The 17,561-nt window shown below is 37.9% G+C and overlaps 1 protein-coding gene across 2 annotated transcripts in view; it reads left to right on the top strand.

The window, feature by feature from the left end:
* The window catches only part of LOC137647114 (FAD synthase-like), a 108,939-nt gene that overhangs the window by 33,849 nt on the left and 57,529 nt on the right, over positions 1-17,561 (top strand). For both annotated transcript variants that reach the window (XM_068380364.1, XM_068380355.1), the window contains exons 5-8: positions 6,420-6,563; positions 10,691-10,836; positions 12,046-12,134; positions 15,965-16,103. In XM_068380364.1, coding sequence (XP_068236465.1) covers positions 6,420-6,563; positions 10,691-10,836; positions 12,046-12,134; positions 15,965-16,103 — 518 coding nt within the window. The remainder of the gene's footprint in view (positions 1-6,419; positions 6,564-10,690; positions 10,837-12,045; positions 12,135-15,964; positions 16,104-17,561) is intronic.

Raw genomic sequence — 17,561 nt, 5'->3', positions numbered from 1 at the left:
TCTCTGTCGTGCCACTGGCAAGACCTACTAAATACGCTGTTACTAACTGGATTTGTTTTCACAACTATTTGGTGAAGTACACTATTCTAGTTTTGAGCTTTCGCTATGCAGGGGTTTTTATCTTCATCTCAAAACTTGAACTCGTTTTGGATAGATTTAATTATGGTGACAAAGAGAGTATGGACTCTCTTTCACTTTTAAATGGCCGACCCTTCCCTTAGACGGAAGTGTGTTTAGGTTTTTAGTAATTTTGCTTAACACGTTATAGATCTATATATTTTATATCTCTCCGCCTTTATTAGGCCTCTTCGATTAACTTTCCATTTATTATAAACATATAAAAATATATTTTTATGTTTTGTTTATATGCGACCTTTCCTGATAGTAGGCGGTCCTAACTTGGAACCGAAGTTAATCAACGTTGAGCCCGTTATATCGTATTTAGCCTTTAAAGAATTTAAAACTTTTTAAATTTAATGTTTTATGAAAGAATTTCTTTGATAGTCTCGTACTGTTTTCAAAGATGAACTAACGTTTAGTTTTTTAGACTACGCAGTTGTTGACGTTCAGGACGTTCAACATGCGCTCTATCGTTACGATAGAGAGAGAGTGTATCACGGTTTCACTTTGCAGTAAGAGTAAATCGATTCTGACGTTTCGTTCATTCTTTCTTAGCTTAAATGGTTTAAATTCTAAATTAAAGGAACTTTTTATTTGGAAAACCTTTCAGTTTTTTCCTTTAGCCAAATAACATGTTTTGACGATATATAATTGGGCTCTTCTCTCAGGTGCGAAATCAAGAGAGAAAGAGAGAGAGAGATAGAGACGGAGGGAGAGAGAGGAGAAAAAACGTTCCGTTCAAGCGGGTAACGTTGTTCTCGTGTTACTCTCCTCCCTAGTCGCTGTACGGGGAAGAAGGTAAAACGTTTCTAGGGTTTTATTCTTGTCCCCAGGCTATGTGCGGTGAGAGATTGTAAACGTAGTTTATTTGAACTAGTGTTTAGTCTCTTTCCCAGCCACTGAATTCTTTATCTTTATATATGTTTTCTGTTTTTGCTAGTATTAATGAGCTGCATTATACGACTGTTTTCGCAATTACTACCTTTTAATGAAGGGTAGAATTGCGTGTTTCAGGTAGAAATCAGTAAAAGTTTCGATTTCAGTGAAATAAGTGCAAAACAGAAAATTGAAGTGATAAAGTGATATGCGCAATGTGTTACAGTGTTGCGTCCGAGGGTTCGTCTGTTCGTGCCTGTCGTTCACCTAGTCCGGGACCTCTTGCAAGCTCCCAAGCCCAGGGGAGAAGTAATGTCGAACGACTTATGGGTTCGTCAGGCCTTGATCAACGAACAGACGTTTTCCCTCCGTGGTTTCGGGCGTATCTACCCAAGATCGCCCCACCCACACAAAGACGAGAGAGCCCATTTACTTCTCGTCTGCGGAAGAGGTTTCTCGTAAGAAACCTTGGACCAAGGTCTCGCAGCTTATTAAGCGCAAGTCGGTCCCTTCCGCGCAAGTCCAACGGCCCAGGTGTAGCCACTGGGTCGGTTCGGACTCGCTGCAGTCTTCCGATGACTGCACACCTCCTAAGAGAGGCAAAGTGGTACCGCAACAGGCAGTAACACCGTCTGTTGCCGCACCTGCTGCTGTAGACCCTAAGTGGTCTTTGCTACAGTCTATGCAGACACAATTAGCATCTTTTATGCAGGAGTATCGTGCGGAGAAGGTTGACGCTGCACCCGTTAGCCTACAACCAACCACGGTTGTGCGTACAGTAGACGCTGACGCTACCTGCTCCCGCACTCCGCCTGTGAGAGTTCCACCACCCATGCGCAGTGTACCCTGCGAGCCGCACGTTGACGTTCACAGACGCACGCTACCCTCCGTTGACGTTCGCGAGTTACCACAACAACAGGAGGGTGGAGTTAAGTTGCTTTGTTTTGACGCTGTGCGTCAACCTCCGCAACCCACTGTGGTTACCGCTACTCGCCCGCAGCAGACTAGTCAGTCAGGAGTAGAGGCTTTGCTTCCCCACACAGCTATGGTTGTTGCCAGCTCACAGACTGTCAAGCAGTTACATGACGTTGCCTTCTGGTCTGCTACTAATGCACCAGTGCTGTATGTCCTCACGCACCTGTTGTGGTTGACAGTTCAGTTTTTGACAGTTCACAGACTGTCAAGCAGTTACATAACGTTGCCTTCTGGTCTGCTGCTAATGCACCAGTGAGACCCTCACTGAGATAACCTAGCTTTTATCTGACAAGGTTCCTGTAGATGAGAAAGTGCTGTTCTCCCTCCTACTGATATTCCTTTGAGGACTCTGTCATTTGGAGAGGAGCCTTAAGCTGCTAGCCTCCTATGGACTTTAATTAAATCATGATGATTTTTTAAGGATCTTCGTCCGGGTCTTGTAACTACTGCTCCTCGTTCGCCTAACGTCAGAACTTACACTAGGCCTAACTACTTCGAAGCCGTTGTTGTTAAGCTAGTGCTCTCTCGCTCTCCTAGAGAGCGTTACGTTGGCTAGGCGACTGGTTTTTGCACCAGGAGGAGTTTTAGGGATACAGCCTTTGATTTCCCTTCTTTTAAACTGGCTTATAGAGCGAGAGTCTGTTAGGACACGAGAGAAGTTCTCGGCTTGGGAGTTCATGCCTCTGCCCAAATAGACTTCTCAATTCTGGTAGACTCGCCCTGGCGCCTAGCCAGGAGACGCTCCAAGTTGTTTACAGGTCAACTTCTCAACTTTTGTCGAGCCTTTGAAGTTTTGCTGTACTATTATGTCACACATAACAAGGCTTCCAGGGATGGTAAATGGTTCCGCCTCAGTCGCTAACCCCGTCTGTTGCCACACCTGCTCCCGTAGACCCTAAATGGGCTTTGCTGCAAGACATGCAGTCCAAGCTTGTGTCCTTGATAGAGGACTTAAATACGGAGAAGAACCTTCTGGCCAACAACCTTCCAACCGGTTGGTTGTGCGCCCTGTTGACGCTGAGGTATCCTACTCGCGTCTGCCAGTTGAGGTGGTACCTCCACCGATGCGACCCAGTGTGGGTTGCCAGTCGCACGTTGACGTTAAGCGACGCTCGGAGGTGGTTGTTGACGTTCAGTGTCACTAGGAAGACGTTCAACAACCAGCAGAGGTGACTTGTTGTGACGCAGTGCGTCAACCTCAGCAACCCGGTAGGGTGTTGACTGCACAACCCAGACAGTCTAGACAGTTTCGGGTTGACGCTGTACTTCCTCGCGCACCCATGGTTGTTGACAGTTCACAGACTGTGCAGCAGTGCCATGATATTGCGTCCGGCTCCGTCACGCATCCACCAGTGGGACCGGATTCAGCGAGTCAGACGTTGCCCACTCCGTTGCCGTTTCCTCATCAGTTTCGGATGAGGAACCCTCTGATGAGGACGTTGCTGAACAAGACGATCAACCCCCAGCCCTGCTATCCATCCAGAAGATGCTGAAGAAGGAACGCTGCCCAGTCAGGCTGTGGATGAGTCTGGTAGGGACACTGTCATCCGTGGATCATTTGTGTCACTAGGAAGACTACACCTCCGTCCTCTTCTATACCATCTAGCTTTTCACTGGAAAAAGGACAAGACGCTAGAAGCGGTCTCGATCCCGGTTTCCGGAAAGATAAAGTCTGGTCTGACTTGGTGAAAGGACTACAGTATATCAACCTTAGAGAGGGTCTTTCCCTGACTGTTCAGACTCCCAACCACGTTCTCTTCTCGGACGCATCGGACGTAGGCTGGGGTGCGACATTAGACGGTAGGGAATGCTCGGGATTATGGAACTCGAGTCAAAGGACAATGCATTTCAACTGCAAGAAGCTACTGGCAGTACGTCTGTCCTGGAAAAGCTTCAGGTCTCTCCTTCAAGGCAAAGTGGTGGAGGTGAACTCGGACAACACCACGGCTTTGGCGTACATCTCCAAGCAAGGAGGGACCTACTCTCTGACATGGTACGAGATCGCAAGGGACCTCCTCACCTGGTCAAAAGGTCTAGACATTTCACTAGTAACGAGGTTCATCCAAGGCAACTTGAATGTCATGGCAGATTGTCTCAGTCGGAAGGGACAAATAATTCCAACAGAATGGACCCTCCACAAGGATGTATGCAAGAGACTTTGGGCCACCTGGGGCCAGCCAACCATAGATCTCTTCGCAACCTCGATGACCAAGAGGCTCCCAATATTTTGCTCACCAATCCCGGACCCAGCAGCAGTTCATATAGATGCCTTTCTACTAGATTGGTCACATCTAGATCTATATGCATTCCCTCCGTTCAAGATTGTCAACAAGGTACTGCAGAAGTTCGCCTCTCACGAAGGGACAAGGTTGACGCTAGTTGCTTCCCTCTGGCCCGCGAGAGAATGGCTCACCGAGGTACTTCGATGGCTAGTAGACGTTCCCAGAACACTTCCCCTAAGGGTGGACCTTCTACGTCAGCCACGCGTCAAAAAGGTACACCAAGGCCTCCACGCTCTTCGTCTGACTGCCTTCAGACTATCGAAAGACTCTCGAGAGCTAGAGGCTTTTCGAAGGAGGCAACCAGAGCGATTGCTAGAGCAAGGAGAACATCCACCCTTAGAGTCTACCAATCGAAGTGGGAAATCTTCCGAAACTGGTGCAAGTCAGTATCCGTATCCTCGACCAGTACCTCTGTAACTCAAATAGCTGACTTTCTCTTATATCTGAGGAAAGAACGATCTCTTTCAGCTCCCACTATCAAGGGTTACAGAAGCATGTTGGCATCAGTCTTCCGTCACAGAGGCTTAGATCTTTCCAACAATAAAGATCTACAGGACCTCCTTAAGTCTTTTGAGACCACGAAGGAGCGTCGTTTGGTTACACCTGGTTGGAATTTAGACGTGGTACTAAGATTCCTTATGTCAGACAGGTTCGAACCGCTACAATCAGCCTCCCTGAAAGATCTCACCTTTAAGACTCTTTTCCTGATATGCTTAGCCACAGCTAAAAGAGTCAGTGAGATTCATGCCTTCAGCAAGAACATCGGATTCTCATCCGAAACGGCTACATGTTCTACAACTTGGTTTTCTAGCCAAACACGAGCTGCCTTCTCGGCCTTGACCAATATCGTTCGATATTCCAAACTTATCGTATGGTTGGAAATGAACTAGAAAGAGTCTTATGTCCTGTAAGAGCTCTTAAGTTCTATTTAAAAACCTTTACGAGGCCCGTCTGAAGCTTTATGGTGTTCAGTTAAGAATCCATCTTTGCTTATGTCAAAGAATGCTTTATCCTATTTTATCAGACTGTTAATACGAGAAGCTCATTCCCATCTGAGTGAGGAAGACCAAGCTTTGCTGAAGGTAAGGACACACGAAGTTAGAGCTGTCGCAACTTCCGTGGCCTTTAAACAAAATAGATCTCTGCAAAGTATAATCGATGCAACCTATTGGAAAAGCAAATCAGTGTTCGCGTCTTTTTATCTTAAGAATGTCCAGTCTCTTTACGAGAACTGCTACACTCTGGGACCATTCGTAGCAACGAGTGCAGTAGTGGGTGAGGGCTCAACCACTACAATTCCCTAATTCCATAACCTTTTTTAATCTTTCTCTTGAAATGTTTTATTATTGTTTTTGGGTTGTCCGGAAGGCTAAGAAGCCTTTCGCATCCTACTTGATTTGGCGGGTGGTCAAAGTCATTTCTTGAGAAGCGCCTAGATTAGAGGTTTTGATGAGGTCCTTTAGTATGGGTTGCAACCCTTCATACTTCAGCTCCTAGGAGTCGCTCAGCATCCTATGAGGATCGCGAGGCTCAGTAAGGAAGACGTACTTAAAAAGGCAGAGTAATTGTTCAAGTCGACTTCCTTACCAGGTACTTATTTATTTTATGTTAGTTATTTTGAATAACTGCTAAAATGAAATACAAAATACTTAGCTCATAATAATGTCAACATGTAATGCTGGTCTCTACCCACCCCCCTGGGTGTGAATCAGCTTATATGATCACCGGCTAAGTTTAATATTGAAAAATGTTATTTTTATTAATAAAATAAATTTTTGAATATACTTACCCGGTGATCATATATTAAAGGACCCTCCCTTCCTCCCCAATAGAGACCCAGTGGGCCGAGGAGAAAATTGGTTCTGTGTTGACATGGAGTACTTGAGTACCTGCTCGACAGATGGCGCAGTTGATGTACACCCCCACCTGTATAGCGATCACTGGCGTATTTTGTCCTTAGGTTTTTCTGTCGGGCAGCAGAGCTGACACCTTATATGATCACCGGGTAAGTATATTCAAAAATTTATTTTATTAATAAAAATAAAATTTTTCAATGTCAAGTAATGAATAGAGACTTCTTATTAATCTTATGGTAGTATTTTGGTTATGTTTTCTTCATTTTTATTTTCTTTTCCTTACATTCATGTATTTTGTTTGGTTTGACAGATTCCAGAATCGTCAGTTCTTCATTTTGGTGAGGATAAAGAAAAAGGAATTAAGTCCCGTTATCCAATCATCGGTGTGAGAAATGTTACGATATTTCCTGGAATTCCTCATTTATTGGAGAAAGCATTTGGCTTGTTGGGAAAGGTAGGTTGATTTAACTAAACTAAGGTTCACTTGTTTGTTTCTTATATCATTAAATTTTAAGCTACTACAGTATAAGGGTCTTTCCTAGAGTAATTCAACATTTTTAGATATTTTTTTTTTCCCATAAAAACCATATCTTATATTGTCTTATGATTTTGTTTGAAGTGAGCTGGTATATCTAGAATGTTTCAAGTTCCTGTTATCCTATGTGCTGACAGATTTCTCCCCCTCTTGGGAAAGGCAGGAACCTGTGCACCTCTCCTTTAGTTATTGTGAAACGTCAACAAAAAGAAATAAGTAGCTGAGTACAGTTGAAGGAATTTGTTGGTGCAAGGCAGATTTTCTGTCAAAGAAACGTGTTCTTTGTAATTGTGTTATTTTTATCAAATTCAATTACAACTTTAGATTAGTATCCTCATGCTTCAGTACTTTCCTGCAGACAAAATACAGAGAGAAGACGCCTGTGTCTAAACAGTATTTAGATTCCACAATACCACTAGAGATAAACCAAATAACTTTTTGTGTTGTGGGAACTAGGTGCAAGGAATACAGAGGTCAGGAAGAATGGTAATTCCTTTGAGGTAATTGGTTAATATTTAGGAAATTAATTTTGTTTTATACAGATTTATGAGTTTCATCACCAGCCCATTGAATAATAATTATGCCCATATGATGTATACCAAACATTAAATTTATTTGAATTGAATAAGGTAATTTAGTGTGTAACAATTATCTAGTATTTCCTGAGGATTATTTTTAATGCATTCAACATTTGGCTTTTCATTCCTTGTCTTTTCCAAGGGAAACATTTGCCTGAATATCTGCTTAGTTTGGAAAATCATTTTTTTCTTATGCAATAATTAGGAGGCAGGGCCTACTTAACCATTTCAACCCTTTAGTAGAAGAAACAATATCCAAGCAGTTGTGACTTGAACTATAGTCTTTTTAGCAAGGTCATGAGTTTTACTTTATGGGATGAGGGTCAAACTGAGAAGCCGTCAGTTTGTAGAGGCTGGGTACCTCAGAATACTATGCCTGAAAGGAATGAATACAAATGTGTGCAGAATTACACACACACACACCTAACTAGCAATAAGTCTCCAGTGGCTAGACCCTCCCAAGAAAGCTCTTGTTCTGATGTGTGGTGAGTTGGATCAAGTGTTAAACTATTTGAACAATTGGAAACTACTACTCTCTTCTGTCTGGAATGTAGAACTGAATGTAAGAGATTCTACATCAGTTGTCTAGAGCTGCTAGTTACATTGAAAACCAATTCTTTGATGGAGTATATAGTAATAAACAAGACAACTTCTGCTTTGTCTTAAGTGAGAAAAAGGTATGCACCCTGCAAATGCCATTATTCCCTTAAGCTAAGGTACTTCTATGCTGGATAAAAGCCAGAAATATTACTCTGGTTTCACAGTTTGTTGCTGTATTGGTGAATATGTTGGTGGATTAGTAAAGTATAAAGTATCTGCTCACTTCCATTTCATGGTCTCTTCATCCTCATATATGTCAATAGAAAAAGCTGTGAAAGTCTCTTGTGGACATTTTGCTAACCAGTACCAGACCCTTTGGCTTTGGCAATAGATGCCATATTGCAAAACTAGTCAAATTTTGATTTTTATGGATTCCCTCCCTTGGCCATAATCAGTAGTGTAATCAACTAGCTCTTACAGTCAAGAAATGCTAGGATAACTCTTTTGACATAATTTTTGCCGCAAACAAAAGGGTTTTGAGACATCTGTGCTTCACTGCTATCATTCTCCGAGCCTACTTTCAAGGAGGGATTGTCAATAGAAACTCTGAATACTTATTACATAGAAATTTTCTTCGGTTCATGGGGTATAGATCAATGTTAACGTACATGCTAGTACCCACAGATTTAGATCTTACCTGCAATACAGTCATTAAAGTTGTAATTGAGGATCCACCCAAGTCAAATTCTATTTACTGGAATTTGGATGTATTCTTAATATCAGCTTGTGTGTTAATAAATTGCAGGCGGCATCGTGCAATATGGGCTTTGATGAAGAAGTATCAATTCATTTTGTATTACCAGTATCCCCCTGGATATTTTTTCAACCCTTTTTTAAATGTTATGTTGGAAAGAAGTATTCACATGTTTTTTTCAGTCCAATTAAGTTCTTAAATGAGTTCTTGGAGAGATCAGCTAGTTAAATTCCAAGAATATCATTTCCTGACTTACAGATGATTATTTCCTATGTGAAATAATGTTGTGTCATTTCAAAAAGAGTTTAATCAAACATACGCACCGTAACTCAGAACTGTTTATTCCTCATTCTCTCAAAGTTAGGACAGTATGCATGATAGTTGAGGAGTGGCTACGTCTCCTAATTTCAAAGAAAACCTTTCCTTGGAAAAACTTGTGAATGCAATCAAATGAAGTTGGAGCTAAGGTTTTTCTTCCTCTTACTTGGAGAAGTTCAAGTTGGTGCTCATTAGGTCAAGTTTTTGTTGCAGAGAGCATTTTAGCTTGAAAAAGCAATCTCTTTAATGAGTGATGGGATGAGTTGAGTTATGTAAGGGAATACAATTCAGTACCTTGACTTCTTAAGAGATATTATGTTGGCTAGCCTTCCTTTGGTTTCGTGTTGGTGGTAGTCCTTTAGGTTAAAGTTAAAAAAGTTAAAGTTGCGGGTTTTAGGTCTCCACCGAGACGATTTACATCGTTCTCCTCGGGCGACCATTAGCCAGCAGGGACTATCACTAGTCCCCTCTAACCTCCCCCCCAGGCACCACCCTGGGAGTACCCCCCGGTAGAAGGTCTCACGGTATTCGCGTCCCTGGCGAGGACCGAACTCGGGACCTCTGCAATAGAAATCCACGATGCTACCAACCTTGCTATTAGGTGAGGTAATACTTATGTAAGTACTTGTAATGATGGAGTCCATGGCTATAGTCTTCTCTCTTTTTAAAAGTTAGAAGATAGGTTTTGAGTCCTCTAATCTCATATTACCGTGAGGCAAATTGACTGGTGGTTGACTTATGGGCAGGAGGCTTGTGGAATATCTCATTATTTATTTTTTTATTTCAAGACAGTATATCTGTAAATATTCCCTATTATTTACCACTACACATCTTCCAGTAAATGTGAGAATCAGCACAATTGTAGGCTGACTGATTTAAAAAAAAATATGACAATTAATATAATCATATTGATACCTGCCTTCCTCCACACATCTAGTGGGGACAAAGCAATAAAAAGTTTTTTGAGCATGCAGGACACCAGTAGCCTTGTAAAGTCATAGTAGTTTTTAAGGTTTGGAGTGCAATTGTTACAAATCCACTACTAGTAATAATACTCTAATTTCTTAGTTTGTCAATGAAGGCAGCTCTTTTCAAAGTTTATAGTAAAATGAACGTTAGGTGCACATGTAAAATGATGAATTTTGCAAAAATCCCATTTTTTATTGTAATAAGAAAGAAAATTAAATATATTGTGACTTCAAAATATATATGTAAAACTTCAAAATAAAGATGGAAGTGTGTACAATAAATCATGTCCTTCCACCATAGTCCACAAGCATATTAATCTTAATAATGATAAGTCTTTCTTTATTAATTGATGAAGTTGTGCAATGTCAGTCACTCATGAGTTTATGTAAATTATTTTGAGATATTTAGTACATCCCAGTACAGTTCCATTACTGTGGTATTTTGTGTTTGGCCACTAAGCAACTGTCCCATCTTGTATTATTCCTTTATTGTGTAAGAAAAAAATAATTTTAAAGTGAATATTTTTTATGGAACTAATGCTTAATTTTGATTGCCAAATGTGTATTTTTGGATTGGACATTGATTGTTTATTTTTAGATGAATTGATAATAAAGTAAAAAATCATCCATTAATGATAATAATAAAGTTTCAGCTAATATTTTGTTCATGGTAGTATAGCTTAAGTGAAATAAGTTTTGTTTTAACTGAAAACAAAACTTAGTTCATGATTTTTAGTATTTTATATATTATATTAACACACTTTTAACTATATCTTAGTTGTTCCTTTCTCCTTTATATCTTTGAAAGGTGTGTAGCAAATTTGTTCTTTTTATGACAATAGTGTACCGTAATTTTATTCTCTTAAATTGAATTCCATTTCATTACAGAAACTTTTCCACAAGCCTGGTATGGGATTTCATGTGGAATCTATATACTTGACAACTGATGAAGTTTCTATAGCATCGAAGCTAAATAGCACTGTTGAGAAGTTTCCATCTGTGAATATCGGTTCCTATCCAAAGCTCTTTCACAGGTATGTGTACACGTAGCCCTTGTTTGTAAAATCCTAGGTTATTCCCATTACTTAGCCTTAGGCTAATTGAGTATCGGGGAAGTTTTACAGCAACTCCACAAGAGAATAGATATTCCAATTCTACCTGGTACATTATGCATTCAGATTCCATTGGTCCTATAGTGAGTTACTGTGTTATTCTTTGTGCAACTATAGTCCATTTCTTTTAGCGATGCATATTTGCACCGACTCGCGGCGGTGCCCTTTTAGCTCGGAAAATTTTCCTGATCGCTGATTGGTTAGAATTATCTTGTCCAACCAGTCAGCGATCCGGAAACTTTTCCGAGCTAAAAGGGCACCGCTGCGAGTCGGTGCAAATATGCATCGCTAAAAGAAATGGACTATAGTATCCATATGCACATATTTCAACCTTGCCTTAAGAACACTTTAGCTTGCTACACTTATTTGGATCAAATTCAAACAAGAGTGCATGGAAGTCTAAGCCAAAGTGTATTAACATTGCTTGGAATTTATACAAGGAAATTTAAAGTTTGCAGCCACAAACTAATTTTTTAGTATATTTTTTTATTGTTGTGTTGGGAAAAATTAGAGGGGGGTTACAGATGTATCCAGTATTTTTTTGTAAAAGGTGTTTCCCTTTTATTAACCCTTTTACCCCCAAAGGACGTACTGGTACGTTTCACAAAAGACATCCCTTTACCCCCATGGACGTACCGGTACGTCCTTGCAAAAAAATGCTATAAAATTTTTTTTTTTTTCATATTTTTGATAATTTTTTGAAAAAATTCAGGCATTTTCCAAGAGAATGAGACCAACCTGACCTCTCTATGACAAAAATTAAGGCTGTTAGAGCAATTTAAAAAAAAAATATACTGCAAAATGTGTTGGGGAAAAAATAACCCCTTGGGGGTTAAGGGTTGGAAATTTCCAAATAGCCTGGGGGTAAAAGGGTTAAGTAATATTATTTTCTTATCTGAAAGCAAGTCCTTTAGGGATAGTCTTGTTAAAAATCAGGAGGTTAGATTTATAATGTGGTTCTTTTATTTTAAACCAGTTTTGCTCTTGCACCTTATTTTATCTGGTAATTAAATGTTTGAGGTGTCACCATGACCTGTAAGTCTGTTCAATGCTTAGTAAGTAGAATAACAAAAAATAGTTTATATTACAATAAATTTTTTTGATAACTGTTTATTGTGATATTTCTTTCAGCTACTACAGAACGAAAATAATTATGGAATCATTAGATGCCCAGGAAGTTACACAAGCATCACAACATTTTACTAGCCAGTTGGAAGAAGGTAAATATTAGGTATTTTGTATATTAGCATATTAAGTTTTCGTTTTAAATGATTCTTGCAGTTATGTTGTCAGTTTTGTTTAAATTGAAATGTTTGCTCAATCATTAGAACCTTATCATGCATATATGCCCACATTTCTAAATTTGAAGGTCCAAAGCATTGCACTAGAATTTATAATAGATAGAAGAGCATGGTGTCTTATAAGGGCCACCTGAAACAGTTGGGTACCAATCTACATTTTGTTTCTACAAAACTCTTAAGTCAAGCAGAAATTCCAAAGCTGCTCCCCACTACAGAATTTCTAAATAGATCTTAATTTTCATTATTTTTTGTCACTTTTATGTCTTATTGCATATTTTACATTTTAAGTTTTGATTGGATTAATACTATCTATGCAAGGTGTAGGAGGAGATAATGGATGCTGATGAATAATTAATCAACTCCTTTAGAGCATATACAGTAGACAAAGCTCAGTTGAATGTTTAGGTTTAAAATGTACTTGCTGTCTGAGGTGGCCAAATAGTCTGAGTCAAATTCTGTTTTGCATCAAACTTTTAAATATTTGAGGCGCAGCTGTTGCGATGGTAATTGGTCTCTTTCTTAGAGCTATTATATGGGTCTTTGAGTTTTCCTTTCAAAAGAGTAGCTGTTGAAATGCTCATGAGAGTAGTTGGTGAAAAAACAGTGATTTTAAGATACATTAACAAGCATTGATATTGAAATGAAAACATTTTCATTGGCATATATAAAATTTATTTGGTACAGAATCAAGGCCAATAGCTTTATTATTAGCAATTTTTTTTTGTATAATAGACTTTACCTGTGGAAGTGTTATATAGGTCCCAGTGGCAATGGGCAACATTGGGAGATTATTCATAAATTCTCTTACTTAATTGGTCATTAACATGATGATTTAAAACTTGACTGTTTATCTCCAATGGGTAGTTATAGCTTCTTCTACTGTATCTTCAACCTTTCCTGGCAAAGTAGAAGTACATCCCCCAAGTGACCGAATCTTGTGCTTTTTTTTTTTTTTTTTTTTTACATTGATGATTACAAATAATACTTGTGTTCATTTTTGCAATAGATTTCAGAAAATTATCTGCAAAAACATTTTTAATTTTACTGAGAAAATGAATATAGATGGTGAATATATGTTTGATAAATCTTACCTATGGATCATAATGCTAATGTTTGAAGATTGAGATTCTCAACTTCAAAATTAATTCTTTTTCTCTTAACACCTTATTCCCTCTCTTCATGGACTACCCAATGTGTGATTGCTGCACTATTTCATAAGGCTGAATGTGCATTCATTGGTCTAGGTTTACTGCCATACCTTTTCATCTTCTACTTCCTACACTGCTCTTTCAGCTTCAGTTGACTTTTGACTTTCAAACTGTTGAGTTTTTTTGTGCTAATTTTCTTTTGTTTGATTCATGTTTTGTTAATTTGGTGGTTAAGAGAGTGCAGGAAGATCAAGCTATTTTTATTTCTTTTAGGTTTTTGTAGGTTGTCTGGGAGGGAGAGAATATGGATCAAGAATTGAGTATGAACATAGATGTTAGAGCTGAAATTGATGGGCTTCAATCACAATTTGCTTCTTTTATGAACTGTTCAGTAATTTTATTCAATCTTCTTCTGTTGCTACACCTTTGGTTGCTGATTTCTCTCCTAATTTTTCATTAGTTATAGTATTTTTTCTTCAAGTGTTTTTACCAGCTTAACCAATTCTACTATATTACCTAGCCTACCTTTTGAGAATAATTTGTTTAAAAGTTGTGAATATAGTGTTAGAGATAGTAGATCCTATTGTTATTCAGGTATAGCACAAAAGAAGGGTAAATCCTTAATAAGCTGCATTTTCTTCTTTTTTTTCTCCCACTGTCTTTCAAACCAGGGTTTGGGTTATGAGGCTCAAGATTCTTACTTTAGCTCTTAGTTCTGCAACTGGACTTGCAATTTGGCTCATATCCAGTCAGATTCCATTATAGAAACCTATTGATGAGTTTCCTGGTGCCTTGATGTAAAGAATTAGTCTTACACATGAAAATTTCAGATCATGCAATGTCTGCCAGTTCCTCGGAATCAATTGATACCTTTTTGAATGTGATTGACAAGAGAAGATGGTAACTTTACTTGTATCTTAGCTAGTCGGTTTTGGAACCCAAAAAGAGGATATCATTACTTCACTCATAGACCCTGGCAAGGTCATCTCTCATCTCTGAACAAGCCATCAAAAAATAACTGCTAGACCTGTATCCCAAAGCTTTCAAGTTGGCCTTTAGATTTAAATTTATATTCTTCACCTGCAAGTCCTTCTACACTTATAGTATAGTCAGCCCTTGATATTCGTGGGTTCTACGTTCACGGATTCGGTCATTCGCTGTACAGAGAACCGTATGACCTATTAATTTTTCTTTTGCATCATTAGCTTTATAAATTCTGATTCAAAATCATAAGACTAAGAACTTTTACACTTTGAATCCCCAAACTACTAACATCTTCTATGGTATCCTATTGGGAACGGGATGTGCTGACGGGGTTTTGAGACCCACTCAAGCTCAATAATATCTTGTAGTGTCTGGATCCTGACTATCATTGTGAGCTAAGGATGGATGGTTTGTGGAAGCCTGTAGGTCTACCTGCTGAGTCATCAGCAGCCAATGCCTGGCCCTCCCTGGTCCTGGCTTGGGTGCTGATCATATGTATACAGTATTGGTCAGTCTCTAGGGCATTGTCACTCTCCCTTGCCTCTGCCATTCATTGTCAACCTTTAAACTTTTAAAAGACATAGCCTGAAGGGGGTGAGACACCAGCATGGAAGAGGAAGCCTGGGAAACAGAAAAAGACCCCAAACTAAAACTTCTTTGTCTTTTCTTACGCTTAGCTTCTCTATCTTTAGCCCTGATTGCAGCCAAATGGAAGTGATAAGTCATAAGCTCCTCAGGTAAGTTACTTCATTCTGCATAATAAGTGAGTAACTAATATGTGAGTTACCAACATGGAAGGTCTTCCAAATGAGGATCAAATTTTGCCAATAGCAGAGACTTTGCATTCCTTATAGAATCTAGGTTTAAAAAAATTGGAAGGAATACCTATATTTTTGCTAAAAAAGAGAAGTGGCCCCTATAACACCAGATAACAAAAGAAAATAACCAAGTGAAAAGTTTGCACTGTCTGCTTCAAATTTTGAAGGAAAGAATAAAAATAGTGGGGATGAGAGGGAACAGTTTTCTTATCTCTTGTTCATAACAGCACATCTTTCCCTTGAAAACCGTCTTCTATACACCATAGTTAAAATTTTCATTTACTATGTTGGTCAAGTTCTGCCTTCTTTTGAATTGATAGCTCACAAGTCCTAGATAAGTATTGAGATGATAAATTTTAGGTTAGAAATTATGTTTTTGCTAGTATTGATTTTCAGTCCTTTCCCCTCTCTGCCACTTTTTCCCCTTTCAAACAATTCCTCCGCCTCATGCTAATATTCTTTTTGTTAACGAAATATATATTTTTTGTGTAAATTCATTAACCAAATAGGAAGAGACTCTTTATGTGCTAAGTTAGTTCATTGTCATTCTGGTAGGATGGAGCAGGGGCAGTAAGAGCCTTGGATCTTGATAGATACGGGGTTAATGATACTGTACTGGGATTTCTGGAAAATTACAAGGTCAATGAGAATAAGACTGTGTATGGTATATGAATAATGTGTGTGCATGAAAAGTCTTGTTTTGTATAAGAATATTTTTATACAATTGTTAAAAACGTTGAAATATTATTCATTTTGAAGACATTGGTGTATTTAACTATCTTTTTTGCTTATACTATAGGCATGGCTATCAACTACAATGAGGATACCATCACTTCGTCTTGGGAACATATTAATAAATTGATGGAATCCTCAGCATCCTTAAAAGGGCCAATACAAGAGGCACTTAAAGTAATTTCAGAGTGTTTTACAAAATATAAGTAAGTACTGAATTTAGATTTACAAACTTTGAGATACTGTAATCCCCAAGTTGTAACTTTTTTATGCATCCATACAATGTACAAATTTTTTTTGTTCTGACATGAATACAAATCCTCGTCCTTGTAAGTAAAAGTAGTCTCACCTTTTGCCTTCTCCACATACAATGGGGCGAAGGCAATTAAAGTGAGGGAAAATGGAGGGAATTATTTTAATTCCTTTCTATGAACCCTCCCTTATATTCATATTTCCTCTTGCTCACAATGTTTGCCCCAAAACTGAAGTTCTTCCGTAATTGGAATACAAACATACGCTATTTATTTAAGGGTCTTACTTTCTGCGAAGCTGAAATGATTAGCCATTAAAAGTGGGGGTTGGGGGGGGGGGGGGGTAGCTTGCTACCACTCACACACCGGTGATTTAGCTCACTTTACTTTTGGCTTAGTTAGAGACCGGTTGTATCTGCTCTTCCTCCTCGCCTATTTTGGACTGCCATTAATTTTTGTCTTTTAACTTACTTTTTCATATATATATATATATATATATATATATATATATATATATATATATATATATATATATATATATATATTTATATATATATATATATATATATATATATATATATATATATATATATAATTATATATATATATATATATATATATATATACATATATATATATATATATATATATATATATATATATATATATATATATATATATATATATATATATATATATATATATATATATATTTATGTATGTATATATTTATATATGTATATATATATGTATGTATATATATATATATATATATATATATATATATATATATATATATATATATATATATATATATATATATATATATATATATATATATATATATATATATATACAGTAGGGTCCCGAATTATGCAAGAATTTGGTCGATTAATGACCTCGTATAAATGGAAAATCGCTTATTTCGAAACACACAACTAACAGAAATAATTCCATTGCAGCCATGGCAACCAGCAATTTGCCTATTCAAATGTGTTTACTACCCATTTCCAATACTTTCTTTGTACTATACTGTATTTCTTTATAATATCAAATTGTTCTTGTAAATAAATCAAACATTTAATATACTTTAAAGTTCTAATAACTTGAAAAATGGTTAAAATTACAACCAGGATAGGTGTAAACACCATATATTTCCCGTTATAACACGACCCAAAATACAGACAAATTTTAATGTTTGTCATATCTATTGTATAAGACAACTGGTGAATAGCAAAACCATCACTCTATAGACTAGCTTTTGTTGTATGATTGAAAATCCAGAATTAACAAAATAAAGGCAATTTTATATCATGCGTTTCCTAAACACGCCAAAAAGCACAATAAAAAACAACCAATGTTTTGTTTCCGTTTATCTCTGATCATAACGAAGAAACAGACGCACTTACTCAT

This window comes from Palaemon carinicauda, chromosome 1, assembly GCF_036898095.1.
Source record: "Palaemon carinicauda isolate YSFRI2023 chromosome 1, ASM3689809v2, whole genome shotgun sequence".
Taxonomy (NCBI): domain Eukaryota; kingdom Metazoa; phylum Arthropoda; class Malacostraca; order Decapoda; family Palaemonidae; genus Palaemon; species Palaemon carinicauda.
Note: the sequence above shows the minus strand (reverse complement) of the source record. Positions and strands in the feature narration are given on the sequence as shown.